The 16,992-nt window shown below is 35.4% G+C and overlaps 1 protein-coding gene across 2 annotated transcripts in view; it reads left to right on the top strand.

The window, feature by feature from the left end:
* Positions 1 to 10,446: 10,446 nt before the first annotated feature.
* Positions 10,447 to 16,992, top strand: part of LOC111061354 (NF-kappa-B inhibitor-interacting Ras-like protein 2) — a 42,377-nt gene continuing 35,831 nt past the window's right edge. The window contains exons 1-3 of one of the 2 annotated variants that reach the window (XM_022349048.2): positions 10,447 to 10,662; positions 12,312 to 12,425; positions 13,987 to 14,226. In XM_022349048.2, the coding sequence (XP_022204740.2) occupies positions 12,327 to 12,425; positions 13,987 to 14,226 (339 nt within the window). In that variant the 5' untranslated portion in view covers positions 10,447 to 10,662; positions 12,312 to 12,326. The remainder of the gene's footprint in view (positions 10,663 to 12,311; positions 12,426 to 13,986; positions 14,227 to 16,992) is intronic. The other variant, XR_005570892.1, reaches the window with a different exon arrangement.

The raw sequence follows: 16,992 nt of genomic DNA, 5'->3' as shown, positions 1-16,992 counted from the left end.
GCAAAACATAGAAGAGGCCATGGAGAGCAGGGGCATCCAACAAGACGTATGGAGAGATAGAGGCAGATGGCGTGTTGAGTGCGGGAAACGGCCGGGAAGGCTGTAAAAACCCGCGTATTAGGTTAGGTTAGGTAAATACAGATCTCAAAAATTCAGTCAAGAGACAGAATTCCTTTTTTTTTTACTATTCAAGTTCAAGCGGTTGAAACAGTGAATTCTAAGGCTGGGTTTGGCCTTAAATGAGCGAATCAAACAAGAGAATGCTTGTTCTGAACAAGTATTAATAAAAATCTGAGTAAAGCCAGTTTGATAGCTCTAAAGTCATGAGAACATTGGATTCATACACTTTAGAATACATAATTTACCATACTTCTCATTATATCGGGTTGCTTCTATGATGTATTTTATGCTCCAGAGCTCGTGCACTCTCTGCTCGTTTGGTCTAACTGCAGCCTAAAAAAACTACTTTTGAATAGGTTCTTTCAATTGAAATTTTATTTGGATATGTGTAGATGTGTGTATGAGTTTTGCAAATCATAGAACCGACTATTAACATTCTATGAATTCACTCAAAAAATCTTACTACATCCTTCTTTCATGTCCACGATTCACAATCCCGCCCCAAACATCAGATTAATTTATGATCTAATGAAACTCCAATTTACGAATTTCAGTAATGACTATCAAATGGTAACAGTAATCTTTCGGAACTCTTTCGAAACATACTTCTTTCAGAAGTACAGGTATTTGCGAATATGAATCTCAACGTAAGCTTAGACATCCATCATATCACATAATCACTGTGACAAACCGAATGCAAATACTTGGTGCACATTTCAAACAATACTTATGAAATGATTTGGCATAGGCAATGTCCATATTCCACACACATGAAGCAGTAAACAATATTTTTTGTTTTCACTACATCAGCCACAATACAGTTATAATGTTTATTTGTTTTTCATCAAACTAAAATTATGTTGATCAGGGATCAGGACCCCAACCATCAATGAGCTTCATCATTAAAGACTCAATATACGAAATGGCCCAAAATCACAACCCCATCACAAAGCTACGTTAACATAGATTATTTATAGCGGATGATGTCAACATTTCAGCTCGTGCATGGGTGATTTGATGAGATGATTAAACGTCCATACCTACCGGCGGGATTCGAACCCACGACCAGGTAGCGCTAGCACACTAAAGAGTGCAACGCCATAGTCATCTCAGCTAACCTGGCTAGCAAAGATGCTTGGATCAAAATCACATAACAAGAATCAACAATAAATTAATATTAGATCAGATATACCGGGATAAGATGTTTTGACGTTTAGAATTTTAACATGAGTATAATTTGTGGATTCAAGTGGAATTTTTTTGTGATTGTGAAGGAAGATTTTGGTTTGGATTTGTATTTTTAAATTAAGTAATCAGATAAATTCAATATTATTGTAGTACATACATTTTTGGGACTCAAAATAGTGTGTGAATCAAGTTATGATTTACATAACCTCTAGATTGTGTATTTCAAATTAAGGTTTAAAGCAGTTTTGGGCGAATGCCTGTTGTTTTTGCCTTTACTGTATCTATTGTCTATGAATAAATGAAATGAAATGATCTATCTATCTATAACTTGAATCAAAGTTATGTACGACAGAAGGAGGCAGTGGTAACATAGTGTTCCTATTATTTCCACTGCCTTTAGAACGTGAATCTGAACATACTCAATTTCTCCATTTCTAATCCTTTCAACTTCACCTGGAGATCCACCATTTTCTTCATCTCTTCATCCTTCTCCTTCTACTTTCCTCTATCCTCTCTAGTGAGATTAGTTATTCTAAGTTGGTTATAATAATAAGTTGGATTATTTGATGAACAGTTCAATATTCTAACTCAACTTGATAGTAAATTTCATAGTTGATGAGTTTATCAGTGAATCATTCCTTTACAACTCTAATTGAGAACAATGCTCATTATGCACCCTTACACATGGCTATTTTCAACATCACTTCAAACACTAGACCAATCACATTCTCACTTCTCTCATCACACTATTTACTCCACACGAAATCTGAAGGTTTCTTCCTTTCTAGTCTTCTCACTGTATAAGCGTTTTCAATAAAGTGTAAACTAAAATGTCCTTCTGAGTATCTTCACGGATTCTTGCAACCTTTGTGATCATTATATCGACTGTTTTCAATAACTGCAGGTCATTGTGGAGGTCCGAGTTTCTGACAAATTATGGTGCAATGATGATATTTCTCAAAACTTGGCTCTGAAATTTCTAAATAATGTTTTAGTTACTTTCCTAGCACCTGTTTACCTTATTGGGATGAGATAGTTCACCGCAAAGCTCAAGTCGTGATCAACAAGTTGAACACGTTAGCACAGCTCGGGCCATCAATAATATTCATGATCCACTATTTTGTCCATGTTATTGACGGACCACTTTTAGCATTTGGCATTTAATAATTTCCAAACAGTTTCTCAACTTCAGTTAAATTGGGTAACATTTTGAAAATGCATGAATACAAAGTACTTACATCAACAATAGTTATGATATTCAAACTTATTGAAAATCAATTGTCATATAAATAGTACCCTTTTTATACTTTTCTCAAATAAACACAACTAGTTTCAGCACTCATGCCGTTTTCAAGAGTCATTTTGACACTTGAAAACTGCATGAGTGCTGGAACTAGTTATGTTCATGTAAAACAGTATTGAAAGGGTAGTAGTTATTTATATAATAACTATAAACAATTCAAGTATTCCCATTAAATTTCATAAAATGAAGGTTGGCTCAGTTCCTCCTCAAGCTGCTAACATAAGAAGTGGCTCGCGGTGTGGATTCTGGTTTCGATCGATGGCACTAATCATTTGTTAATTTTAAAATCACTATAATGGCATCGTAGTGAACGGAAATCGAGACTTGAATCGTACTTTTGACTCCCATGCTTTACAATGTACTTGTGTTACGTGGAGGTCGACCACGAGCGCGACCTAAACTGAAAGCTAAATATCGACCAGACCGTACTGTTCGTACCCTTAGTAATAGTATAATGCTAATGTTAATATTGTAGTATAATTCCAAGTACAATACTAATCACTTGAATACTGTGATTTGTTGCAAAAACTACCATAGTCAATGTCAATATTGACATTGGTGGCACAGAATATAAAATAACGAATGAAAAAGGTAGCATATCGTGATTTCAAAATGAAAACATCTTCTTATGATATCTCTTCTTAATGATATAACCAAATCAATAACCATAATGAAGGTCTCTATCCTCTTCAATTTGGAAACACTACAAGCACAACTCGAACTACTTTAAGCCTCATACAAAACTATACATCCATCCAATCAATAAATCATTGCGATTCTTTCATTATGAACAACTACAACAGCTTTGATTGAATTAATATGTTGAGATTTTATACTTGTTTACAGAAAAAAAAATATTTTACTGATTCGGCTGATCTATTACAGAAAGTTATTAAAAATATTGTAAATACAGATACCATCAACCTATTTCAATGAACCACTTCTCTCTCACAACCAGCTTGGATTGTTGAAATAATAATTATTGAGATATGAGTGATTATGATCATCATTGAGATTGTATTGCAATCAATAATGTTGAAATTGCCGGAGCCCGGAGGTGAGGATGTAATCGGCAGATGAACAAAGCCATTAGACAAGTCGATGAGAAGTGAAGTGGGCGGTTGAATCACGTGTTCCAGTAGTGTATCTTGAGAAGGGCGCAATTTGCCTGACAATCGATTTCCCATCCAATGCAATATACAAGTAGGAGACGCGCAGCGCCTTCAGCTACAGCAGTGAATGTATCTATCGTTAGATTGAGAGCAGATCGGTCGGTGGTCGCATCGCATGTCACTCACAGCGGACAAGTCTCTCACGTTGCTCAAGCAACTCCTCCATCACCCCACCGATCCCCTTCCCCGCCAAAATACCAAAACAGCAGCCCTTCGACCCCAAAAACCACCCGCCCCGCTCCCCATCCAACCCAGATAGCATCCCGCTCCGTCGGTTCTCGTCTTACACTTTTCTAATAAAACTGAACAACAGCTGCGGGCCGCATTATATTGGATTCAAAAATATATTGTAGACATCTGAGAGAAATCCGACAATATTGCTTCCATTCCCGCGTTCACGTTATTTCCTACTGCTGACATTATTTCTGATAAATTTCAATCTGCTCCAGCCAGCAGTCATTAACCCACAATTGTATTTCCTGGATCCGATTGAGATGGAAAATTCGGGACGGATTTTCCGAATTAAAAAATGATATCAGAAAGAAACTGTATTTTTATCAGAAACTGTTCCAATTATTGACGAATAATTTCTCAAGACTCACAACACAATGTTGAATGATGCTAGTACTGTTTTGAATGAATATTATTCGAATTCAATCATCAATTTTCACAAATCACAGACATTAAAATTGCTATCTCAAGTAAATTCATGTTCCTATATACTCAGAAATTTTGGAAAGCACACTCTAAACTATAACCAGACTACTTCAAGATTCTTCAAAACTCTAATCCATGGAACGAGAGTTACTGACAGACTATACAGGATAAGCCTATTATAAGTATATTATAGTCACTGTGGTACTTGATCTTTAGCTGTTCTGGATGATGTTTCACTGGTATTCAAAATCAAAATGTCAGAAGATATCCATTTTCTCCAATTTTATAAGGGCAGTTTTGCTCTCCAATTATTCCACACTGGACTGATTTTATTAGGGTAGGCCTTCTTATATCATGTGAATACGTATGGAACATTTTAAGCTGGTTCAAGAAAAGAAGGCTAGTCATTTATAAATAAAATGAAAAACAGGAGATCGAGTACGATACCTGGGAGTATGATACGATTTTTGGGGTACGAGCTAAGAGGTTTACCTTCGAGTCTTATTCGTGTTTTGTTCACACTGTACTAACTGCTTCATTATTGCATCTACTATCTTTTCATTTGTTACTTTATCATGAATAGCGTTCTTATTATTACAAGTTTGATTAACCTTGAAATCCTCTCACTCTTTGTCCTCCCTATTTACATACTTTGGCCTTTCTCATGGTTTCAAACCGTTCCGCTTTTTCCCAAGCTCTTTCATTTTGAAAGATTCTTTTTGTGTTTTCGGTGGATGAATGATAATTGATATTTATTATAGAGTTAGATTCAATAAATAGAAGCTAGAAGTAAGCAAACTTGTTCTGCTCACCCGTGTATAATAAAAACTGATCGTTCAGATACCTGGTACTTTGAAAGCCAGAAACCGCTAGGAGAAAACGCCAAGGTGAAAAAAATATCCTTCTCATCACATTCATCTGAGCATGTGAAAGAAAATCCGCTCCATTATAGTCATCTAATATTAGTTGAAGCTGGAATCATATATTTCAGCGTATTTCTTGAACAGTTTGTGTATTGAATTTATCCAATAAGTGTAAAATTATTAAAATATTCGATTAGGGTAAATGCATCTAAATAAAATCTTTATCCAGTAATTAAAATTAACAATTAACTCTTGTGATGAGCTAAAGAGCAAATCAAATAGTTATTACTACAATTTCTTTAAAAAATAAACCTCTGTGAGCCAATTGATTAACATAATAAATGATCAATTATTAGAAATATTCAATATTATACCTTCTTCTTAGAGAATTCCAATACATGACTTTCTTTAGGAAAGCAATGGATAGGAAACTATTAATTGTTTACACTTTAACCGTATCATGATTCTTCCAACCACCAACCGTATCACCCGGTCACTCAGACCGGAGGTTTAATTTCATGATAAAACATTAGTTTTTTGTAATTTCATATATTCTTGTACTTTTTTATGTATAATTTGTTTAGAGAAATCCTAGGATAACAAGAAGCACATCTCAAGGAACACGTTTTTTTATTACCTATATTTTATTAAAAATTCAAAGTTGAGAGTGAAATAAAATAATGTAATTAATTTTATGGATAACAACCTATTTACAAGTACTTATAGTTTCAATATATAGCAAGTGCTCACTCAATTTGTCATAGCAAATGAAGAATAAAGTTAGATACAATTTGTAATTCAAGAAAACATAAAATATTTCTGACAAAAAATGTTTCTATAACCTAGCTCTTACTAAATAACAAAATCAACTCGAGATTAATGTGAACTCTGAAAATCTAACTAATTTGTCTTGATCCATTCCCTGAAATCCACATCAATGATAAGGAGGTCTATATGATGAGTTATTAAAAAAGTTGCATAAAGCGTATCCCAGACACAGACCGGTATCACACTCCGAGGATACAGTACCGGGATTGATGAAACACTAACCGTATCACCCGGTACGATAGACCGTAGCGTAAGCAATAAACTGATGCTGTGTTTGGAATGACTCTTCTAATCAGCCTGAAACGTCTAATAATTATAATAATTGCTCTCTTATATTCATTGAACAGCTACTGAGTAGGAGGAGCCAAACAAAAAGTCAGGTGTGGGCTATTAATAATGCAATGCAAAATGTTGCTACCGGTATCAGAGACCGGTGATACGGTTAAAGTGTTAATATAGCATAATCCCAGATCCCAAAGTATTTCCAATATATTTCTCTCAATAATTTCAATTCAACAAGCACGAAATTATTTAAAAAAACTATTACTGTGATGAGAATATTATTGTACTCGCTGTATTTCAATCATTCAAATTTGTGATTATTGCTCATCAGAGACTAAAAACGTCAAATCTCATCTTTCAGGTACATAAATTTGAAGAATTCCAAGATGGTAGGTAACTCCAATAAAGTCTAGGCTACCGGTAAAATAATAAATCAATAATAATGAAGGTCACTCTCATAGGCTTCACAAAAAGGGGAAAATACTTAGCTTCTGGATCCAATCATTTTCTTCAGACTCAGTCTAGTTCTGAATGTGGGCCTAACGGTGTTGAAGTTTCTGACCCTGGATTCTATGTCCTGTTAAGCAAAGTTCAGTGTCTTAATTTAGCTAAAAGACTAGATATTGAAATGGCGATTTGTAAGGAGAGTTATAAAGTATTATGCCTTGTTGAGCACTGGCTATGTGAGGACCAGCTCAAGATGGTAAACTTCGAAGATTATCTACCAGTTAGCTCTTTTAATCGAACCACACATAAACATGGAGGAGTTGCAATCTGTGTGTCGAAGTATTTACTGGACCATAACAAAGCAAAACACTTGAACCTGGATATCTATCACCACATTCTTCATTTCGAATTGGTTTGTGTCACTTTGCTGGAGCCCAAGTTAATAATTATAAGTGTATATTGTTCACCCAATGGTGACCCAAATTACTTCCTGGAACATCTGGAATCTGTCATTCTCTACATCTTCAATAGAATGCCCAACTACCACATTGTTCTGGGCGGGGTTATCAATTTCAATCTCCTTGATGCTTCAACTACTGATACTATTAATTTTTTTAATCTAATGAGGTCATTGAACCTGTACTGCACTGTGAGTGAGCCTACTAGGATGGATGCATGTCTGGACAATGTGGTGACCAACTTACCAGAGAGTTTGTACAGTGTCTCTATAAAAAAATTATGCTTAAAGTGACCATGATGCTATATGTCTGACACTTATTCTGACATCTCCAGTAGTTCTCCTAAGAAGGTACTTGTGCGTCCAGTTACTGAAAGTCTGATGAACTATTTCAAACATCTGCTGTATCTGGTGGATTGGAACGAAATTATGACACCTGGTCTTCCAGAAGATAGCTTCAATAAATTCTTCAGCCATTTCAAGTATGTGTTCGACAGTGTCTTCCCAGAAAGGCTACAGACTGCAAAAACGTGGACCAGGAACAGGACAAAGCCGCATTGGATGAGTCAAGAATTAACTGTCCTCAAGAATTGGGTCATTCTTGCTTATGAGCACCACAAGAATCTAGGGACAGCTGATTCTAAACAGTTATATATGTCACTGGAAAAGGACTTCAAGGAGAAACTCTTGAGAGCCAAAAAAGAGATGAATGCCCAGCAGATAAACTCCTCACAAAATAAGTGCTCTGTAGCATGGTAGGTGATCAAGAGAGGCATGAGTTCTCAGCAGAGGACCACACGTATAGAGCCTGATATCTTCAATTCCTTCTTTGTGGATTCAGTTACTATAGTTCGTGCTTCTATTAACACCCCTGATATTTTGGCCATGCAGTTCCTAAATGCTATGCCCAGGCCAGAAACAACATTTGTGCTCTGCCCAATATCTTGTGAAGAAGTGTTGGATGTTGTGAGTAAGCTGAAAAATTCAGAGAGTAAGGACTTCTTCAATTTGTCAGTGAGTCTCATAAAAAGAGTCATCATTCCAATCCATGTACCTCTAACTTTCTGCTTGAACTCATGCATTGTGGAGGGTGTTTTTCCTGTTTGCTAAGACTGTACCCATTTACAAGAAGAGTTCAACTGATCTACCGGATAACTTCAGGCCTATTGCAATCTTACCTGTGTTCTCCAAAATCTTTGAGAGCATAATCAAGAAACAGTTATGCTTGTATTTTGAGAGTGCTGGACTGTTGGTGGATGCTCAGTACGGGTTTAGGGCTGGAAGAACAACAACCCAGGCAGTGGAAAGTCTTTTGAAGGTCGTGTTTGAGAGCTCTGAGAGCAGGAGTTTCACAGGCTTGACATTGTGCGATTTGAGTCATGCTTTCGACACTGTAGACCACCAGATGTCCAAGTTGGAGTTTTATGGGGTCACTGATGTCTCATTAAGACTTCTGAAATCTTACCTATCAGGTCATCGCCAGGTGGTCCAGGTGAATGGTAGGGTTTCTGCAATGAAGTCTATTCCACATGGGATCCTTAAGAGTCCATACTGGGCTCTCTGCTCTTCATAATTATGACTAATGTTCTACCTTGTGCACTGGGTAATAGGTTGGCAGCCTATGCAGATGATAACACCATTTTTGATGTGAGCAGCTCTTCAACAGATCTGACAGAGAAGATGAGTGAGTCCTTTGGTGCTGCATCAGTGTGGTTCAAGTCAACTTCCTCAAGCTAAATGAGGAGAAAACCCAAAGAATAATTTTTAGTTTGAGAAATATAGTGGATCAGGAGAGAAGTGTACAACTTCTTGGTTTTCACCTTGATCCAAAATCAACCTGGAACCCCCACATTGAAGTCATCTGTGAGAAACTATCACGAGTGATTTTCTTATCAAGGCAGCTCAAGCTCAGTGTGCCAAAGGACTATGTCAAGACATCCTATTTCTCATTCTTCCAAGGAATCATGTTGTATGGCCTTGAACATTTGGGGGCAGCTAGTGGAGTTAATAGAATTCTCCTGCTTCAAAAGAAGGTCATAAGAATTATTACTGGCTCAGGATTATTGACCACTGTCGTCCTCTCTTCCGTGCCGAATCCATCATGACAGTGATATGCCTCTACATCTTCATATCACTGAAAAAAGTTAAGATTTCTCTGGAGAGTATGCGACTGCGTGGTGACATCCACAACTTTGACACCAGGGGCAGGTACCAGGTCGACATTCCATTCACAAGGCTGAGCAGAGTGAGGAATAGCCATAACCACCTAAATGCCAGACTTTTCAACAGGCTTCCGGCAGCAGCTATAGTGAGGTCCACATTATAATGACAGTGGATAAAGATAGGAAAACAGTGTTGCCGATTCTCTGCCTTGATTAATTATATTTCTAGAGAAGGATAGTGCTTTCTGTTTTGTCAAATAATAGACAAGGATAGCAACACCAATGCTAATCAAATACTGCCATTATAACGTGGACCTTACTATAGGTCTCTATCAACCAAGGAGTTTCTCCGGGGCACTTATAATTGTTTGTTACGTACTCCTATGTATGAAATAAATTAGTTTTTCAGTGTTCCTTAAAAGACTATCAATGTGTTTTTACAAAAGTAGCCTACCTGAATCTTACTGTGATGTTTCTGTATTTTGATAGACTAAACTCCATTATTAAAAACCTTGTTAACTTTGACGAACCAATTGCTGTATTTGATGGCTTAAAGGAAATAAAATATTCCATTCTAAATTCTAAAGCACAGTAATTTTTTTTTTGAAAACTTGGTTTCAACAGGAGCTTGAATGGACTGAAATAATAAATTTATATAAAACTATGTAAACCAGGTTAGATCTGTGATAAAAACGTTCACGCTTTTTTTTAAGCATTCTGTCATTTCATATTCTGAGTGTATGTATCTATGACAAGGTTTTAAAATGTATTCAGGTGTTTACCTTCTGAGGTAAACAGATAGATGAATTATTCTTAGAGATTTTACATGATAATAATTACAAAAAAACTTAAATGTTTTTCCAAGCTGCTATTTTTGATCATCCCGGTACATCAATCGACCATGCTTCCCAAGGATCGATAGTACACATCATCTGCTGAACAGTCGATAGCTCAATCTGCTCGATTCTCGATAGTCAGTTCCTGTTTGAGTTTGTAGTTTGTCAGTTGTCAGTTTGTCACTTGTCAGTTGTGACGTCTACAAAGAAGACTATAGTTGAATACAAAATTTTTGTAGTGTCCTAAAGGTTTTTCTCAGTTTTATTTAAAAAAATTGAAACTTCAGTATACACATTTCGAGATTACGATATCTGTTCCCAAGTATCGTTCCACATAATATTGATAGGTTAGTTGCATAAAATTATAGTCTAATGAAAACATAACCTCAAATAAGCATTTATTTTTATTTAACTTTGATAAACTATAAATACAATAAATCAAAAAAGTATGAAGTAAAATTGAATAAGTGACTGGGTTTTATATTTATTCTGATTCCATTGATTTTATCATTACAACATTTGCTTTATGTTCTCTCAGGTACAGCTTAGCCTACCTTAACCTAGGTACCTAGTTAAAGAATTATTTTCAAATTATGTCTTACTACATTGCTATTTACTAACGAATTGCTTAGGTATAACATTTTCCATTGCAACACGGAATATATTTGATTATTTAAAAAAGTCTCGCTTGAAAAATGTAATTGCATTACATCAAGCTAATTGTACCTACCTGTTTAGGCCTATATAGCATTTCGTTACCTAAATTAAGTACGTTACCTATATGGGTTTGGTATCCCTCCAAAATCTAAATAAAATTTATTAGTTATATTTTTCAATTTTTTGCGTAAATGAGAATGTTTTTTAATCCAATTATATTTTTAATTATATTTTTAATTCTAGTCTTAAGCTGCAATTACACCAAAGTTTTTAACAAAATGTTAATAACTTAATCCTTATAGATTCTATTAGATTGAACGGAAATTGACAAACACATATGTTCATCATGTGTACGATAAGTTATGTTCAATCTAATAGAATCTATAAGCATTAAGTTATTAATATTTTGTTAATAACTTTAGTGTAAACGCAGCTTAATATTTCAACATTTATGCACACATTACACCAAATTCCAATCAACGTTGCATGTTTGGTTTGTCATTGATATTATCAAAGTAACCTGATTTTATTTTCCTTGGAATAGCCTATAACTTTTTATGATTATTATACACACTGGAATTTCTAAATATTTTCTAGGATCAGTGCTGATCTTTGTAATAAATAAAAGCGGTGAAATGATTTAGGAATAGCCTAATATTATAAAAAGCAAAACAAAACTTGATAAAGAAAACAGAAAATTGTTGCTTAGAGAAAAAACTGTTTTAGAAGTAAGAACTTGATATTAAAAATTATGATAAACTTGATTAAGAAAACAGAAAAAAGTTTCTTAAAAGAAGATAAGATAGAATAAAGTTGATTATAAATAAGAACTACATTTTAAAAATTGAAGAAAACAAAAAATTTGATAAAAAAAGAACGAGGGAAAAATGAAAGGAAGAATATATTGAAGGTCTGGAAAATATTGTGGCAGTTAAAATTGAAGAGCTTGCATAGATTTAAAACAAAATTTGTTTAAATTATCACCAAATGGGTCAAGAATCTGGTTTAAACTATTGTACAGGCGCAATGTTCATTGAAGGAAACAGTTCGCTAGTTTTGCTGTTTAGAAATTTTTGTAGTGGATAAAAATATGTTCAATGACTATAAGACTTGCACAAAATAGCTTTTGTTTAGATATTTTATATAAGTATTTTTTTGAATCTATAGAATTTTTAAATATTTGTAGAAGCTTGTGCACACCACTGCGAATTGCTTGCAGCGACGATAGCGGGAGTTTCTTTGAATGAATGAAATATTCGCCGGCGCTGTCATGCAATTCGCAGTGGTGTGTAAAGTGCTCTATACATTTATCTTTGTTTAAAGGAATGTATTTTTCCAGGAATAATTGGGAAGCATGGGTAAGACAACAAAAGTTGTTTTCATGGGTATGAAAGGCGTTGGCAAAACTGCAATCCTGGAGCAAGCAATTTATGGAAATGTTACCAGTATCACAGTAAGTCAAAATTGCATTCAGGTATTCATTATTGAAATTAGTAAATAGTCAAAATTAGTGATCTCCATAATTATAATTTTATATGAATATTAAATTTGGACTGTGAATAATTAAAAATCGTATAGCCTATTTGTTTTTGAGTACGGTCAAATTTTGGGTATCCCTAGAAGAACTCCACCGCAGTAATTGAGGTACTGTAATATTTTGAGTTCTTCTCCATTCAAAATGTCATTGAATAGGTTGTGGCAAATTGTAATATTGTTTCTTGTCGTTTTTTTGTTTCTTCATAGATTGGAATCATGCAAAAAATCCCATTAAACTAAAATTGTTGAAGTTTTGCTTGTAAATTAATTGGCTCTGAAATATATATTTTTTAATTCAGCTACAATTGTTATGGGATTTGATTACTGTTGGAGCAGTACCAACTCTCAATAGAAACTGGTCTTACTAATCTGGGAACAGAAGTTGATGCAATTCAAAGTATTTTTCACTCTAGTGAGGTCCACGATATAATAGCAGTGTTTGATTGGCAATGGTATTGCTATCCATGTCTACCATTCAACAAAGCGGATAGTTCTATCTCTTTTTTGCTTTACTCTGTTGCCAGATCGTCTTTCAACAATGTGGAATTAATAATTAACAAAATATTTTATCTTAATTATGAAATTATTGAAAAATATAATTTCATGCTTAATAAAATATAATTTATTATTTTAAACGATAATGAACAGTTAATATTACATCAATAAACCTGTATAAGCTACCGTCTGTAGAAGGCATTGACAAGACAGAGGATCGACAACGTTGGTCTCCTTTCTTTCTCCACTGTCATTATAACGTGGACCTCACTATAGCAATAGTGATACACTACTTGCAGAAGATATTGACACAAATATCGTAAAGATATAATACTATTTATGAATCATCACTATGTTATGAGTTATAAGTTGTAATCTTAATTTTATCAACTTATAGCGTCGCAGTCAAATTAATGCTGCTGGCATGATAGCTCAATATTATGCTTTGTACTACGTTTTTTGAAACTTTACTGGTGACATTTTCTAAGTATTTTGATTTGGATATGATCACGCTAACAAAATGGACAAATTTCTGTTATGTTTCCTTTTTGAAATTTGTGCGCCTCAAGTTGAAACCTTGGGGAGAACCATTTTCGATTTTTAGCAAATAAATTCATGGAATTTTGAGCATACATCCATTCTCCAAGATATTATCGTTTATCTTAATCACTTATTTGATTCCTCAAAATTTTAATTCTAGAGAAATTCATTCAAGCTATAGAAAGTTATTTGCCAATGCCCTTACTGTGAATTTTTCAATATTCTGTAAATTTTTACCAATTTTGATAACCATAATCTTTATGGATGGATATTCCGATATATAGTCGAGGAACGGTTCAAGTTGAGCCTCGTTTCTGAACACAATTCAAAACTCATTTTCATATTTTTTGAATCTGATAATCTTCTGAAAATTGATACTGTGTGTGTGTGTTTGAAAGTGTTTTGTGTATCATTGAATAAATAAACATGTTTAATGTTTGCAGCAATTGCAATCAACTGTAGAAGACATCTACGTTGCCAACGTTGAAACAGAGCGAGGCACCAAAGAGCGGCTGCGGTTCTATGACACGGCCGGACTGGAGGGCGTGGCGCAAGCGCGCAACTGCAACTACCACATTCAGGCCGAGGGGTATGTGCTCGTCTACGACACCGGCAGACCTGAGAGCTTTGACTGTGTCGTTGCACTCAAGAAGGAGATCGAGAAGAGTCGTGAGAAGAAAGAGGTGTGTATCTTTATTGCAAGCATCCAAGTTTTACTAGTTTTATTGTAAGTATCCTTTTGCATCACACATCGATGTTGCCAACGTTGAAACAGAGCAAGGCATTGATTCATGAGACACAAGCAGCCTGACTCAACACTTGTCTTCCCTCTCAGCTTACTTCCACAAGTGGAGGCTCCAGCCCAACATGAGGAAAACTGAGGTTTGCTGCTTTCATGTGAATAATAAGGAAGCAAGTGTGAAGTTCAAGGTAAAATTTGATGACGCTCACCTGCAACATAATTTTTTGCCCAAGTACCTGGGAGTTACGCTTGACCGCACTCTATCCTATAAGCACCATATCCAAAATGTTGCCGAGAAACTGAAAACAAGAAACAACATAATTCAAAAACTTTGTGGAACTACTTGGGGTGCTTCGGCCACAATTTTGCGCTATTCTGCTCTGGGTTTGGTGTATCCAACCGCTGAATATTGTGCTGCTGTATGTTAGAATAGTGCCCATGTGAATAAAGTCAATGCGCAACTGAACCACACTATGCGTTCAATCACTGGGACAATTAAAAGCACCCCAATATACTGGCTTTCAGTTCTCAGCAATATTGCTCCACCGGGGCTGCGTAGATCTTCTGCTCTTGTTCATGAATACGAAAAGATAAAGATTAACAGGGCACTTACAATCCATGGAGATCTTCTGGATTTGGGTAATCGGTTAAAGTCAAGGCATCCTCCCATGCGCATGGCAGAGCAACTGAACGATGAAAATTTTTCTATAAGAGCAAGCTGGGAGGAAGAGTAGATGGAAAAACCCCCTCATCATCTGTTTGGCTACTCAGTTGGTGTATATGTGGCCAAGACGGACGTGGACTGCCCTCAACAGGGTTAGAACTGGCCACGGGAAATGTGGGGCTTCTCTTAATGATTGGGGCAGTTTACCTTCCCCTGTTTGTGATTGTGGAGTGGCTAGACAGACGATGAAGCACATCATCAGAAATTGTAATATACGTGCCTACCAAGGCTTCACTACACTACATTGACAACCATGGCATAAAAATTAAATATATTTTCAATATTTCATTAACCTGACAACGGTTTCATGACCAGATTTTTTTGACTACCGCTGTATTTGTATGCGTCTATATTTATGCTATACGCTAATAATAATAATAATAATATTGCAGGGTATTCATTTTTATTACTCATAGAATCTCGATGTACAATGTAGTTGAAATGGTGTTTCTTTTATATTATTTATTTGGGCTGATCATGTTTATTGTAAAAATAACTAGTAGTTCTGTGAACAATAGACCTCGCGCTCAGTAAGTTACATTGACCTGTTGTTATGTTTTCTCAAAAATTAATTAATCATCTATCAATTTAAAATGTCCAGAAAAAATCCTAAATAAACATAAAGCTTTCTGTACTATCGTACCGTGACGTGTCGTCCCGGAATGTGAGTGTGAGCGCTGTTATCAGGTCTGGCTGCCGTCGATACGCCAATCCAATCAACCCATCAGAGAACATTCTCTGTTATCGTGTTGGCGAAAAATCGGTGTGTTGAAATTAACAAAATAAACTACCATAATGCTGATTTCCTACAAACTTCATTTCTCACTTTTCGTGATTCTAGAAATCAATTTCTTTTCAATAATATTTGTTGCAATTTTAATCATCAGGTTAAAAAAGAAAAATGTAAAAAAAGAATGTTTTCTATCAATAACTCCAAACTAGAATCATGGCCTCAGCTTATGGAAAGACAAAGTTAGTAGACAGCTGTCTACTAGCGTTGATGGAAAGATACATTTTCAAGATGTTCGATGTTTTTGAACGGGTAGTATTATAGCCCACTAGACAGCTGATTTATGATGAATAATTCTAAAGTCTGATTTTTACGGTAATATTGGCGTTCAAAGGACACACCTTTTCCTTTTGTATTATCCTTAAAATGCAAAATTTCAAAAAAACCGTATGTATACGTCGACGCGAAATTCAAAAAGGAACATACCTGTCAAATTTCATGAAAATATATTGCTGCGTTTCGCTGTAAATGGGGAACGTAAATATAAACATAAAGAGAAATGCAAAACCGTCGACTTGAATCTTAGACCTCACTTCGCTCGGTCAATGATAATATTAATGAATTGGTCAGAAGTATTTTGTGGGAGTTCCATCTCACCTGATATGTTTATTTTAGCCGTCAATGTGTCACTTGACCTGAATTAGTGGACTAATGAAATGATTTCATAGAGAAAAGATAGCATAAAAAATATCCCATCGTGTGCTCCTTTATGTTCCAAATTTGAAGCCGACTAATGTTGAATATTACCGTGTTGTTGGTATGAGAGTGTAAGAACAATAGTGTATGAGAGACTACCAGTAGCACATAGTTTTACGAAAAAGAACTACTAGGACTACTAGGCTTGAGTTAACGGTGAAATTTGGAACATAAATGACCTATTCCATGAGATATCTCCTTATTCTATCTTTTCTCTATGATGATATCTAGTTGCTTGGTGCGGGGGCGGATGGATGAAGGAAACCAACTGGGCATGACTGACTTCTATATTCCTAACTAGCAGGTAACCCGTGCTCCGCAAGAGTCTATTTAAAACTTGACGTAATGAAATCTCGAAGAATAGAAAATAGGCCTATAACCATCCTCGGTTGATTGAGAATTTATATGCAAAATTTCAAGCTAATCAGTCCAGTAGTTCAGACGTGATGATGCGTCAAACATAATTTTCTTATCCCGAACGTGTATTACAGTCTAGA

The sequence above is a fragment of the Nilaparvata lugens genome, chromosome 3, assembly GCF_014356525.2.
Source record: "Nilaparvata lugens isolate BPH chromosome 3, ASM1435652v1, whole genome shotgun sequence".
Taxonomy (NCBI): Eukaryota; Metazoa; Arthropoda; class Insecta; order Hemiptera; family Delphacidae; genus Nilaparvata; species Nilaparvata lugens.
Note: the sequence above shows the minus strand (reverse complement) of the source record. Positions and strands in the feature narration are given on the sequence as shown.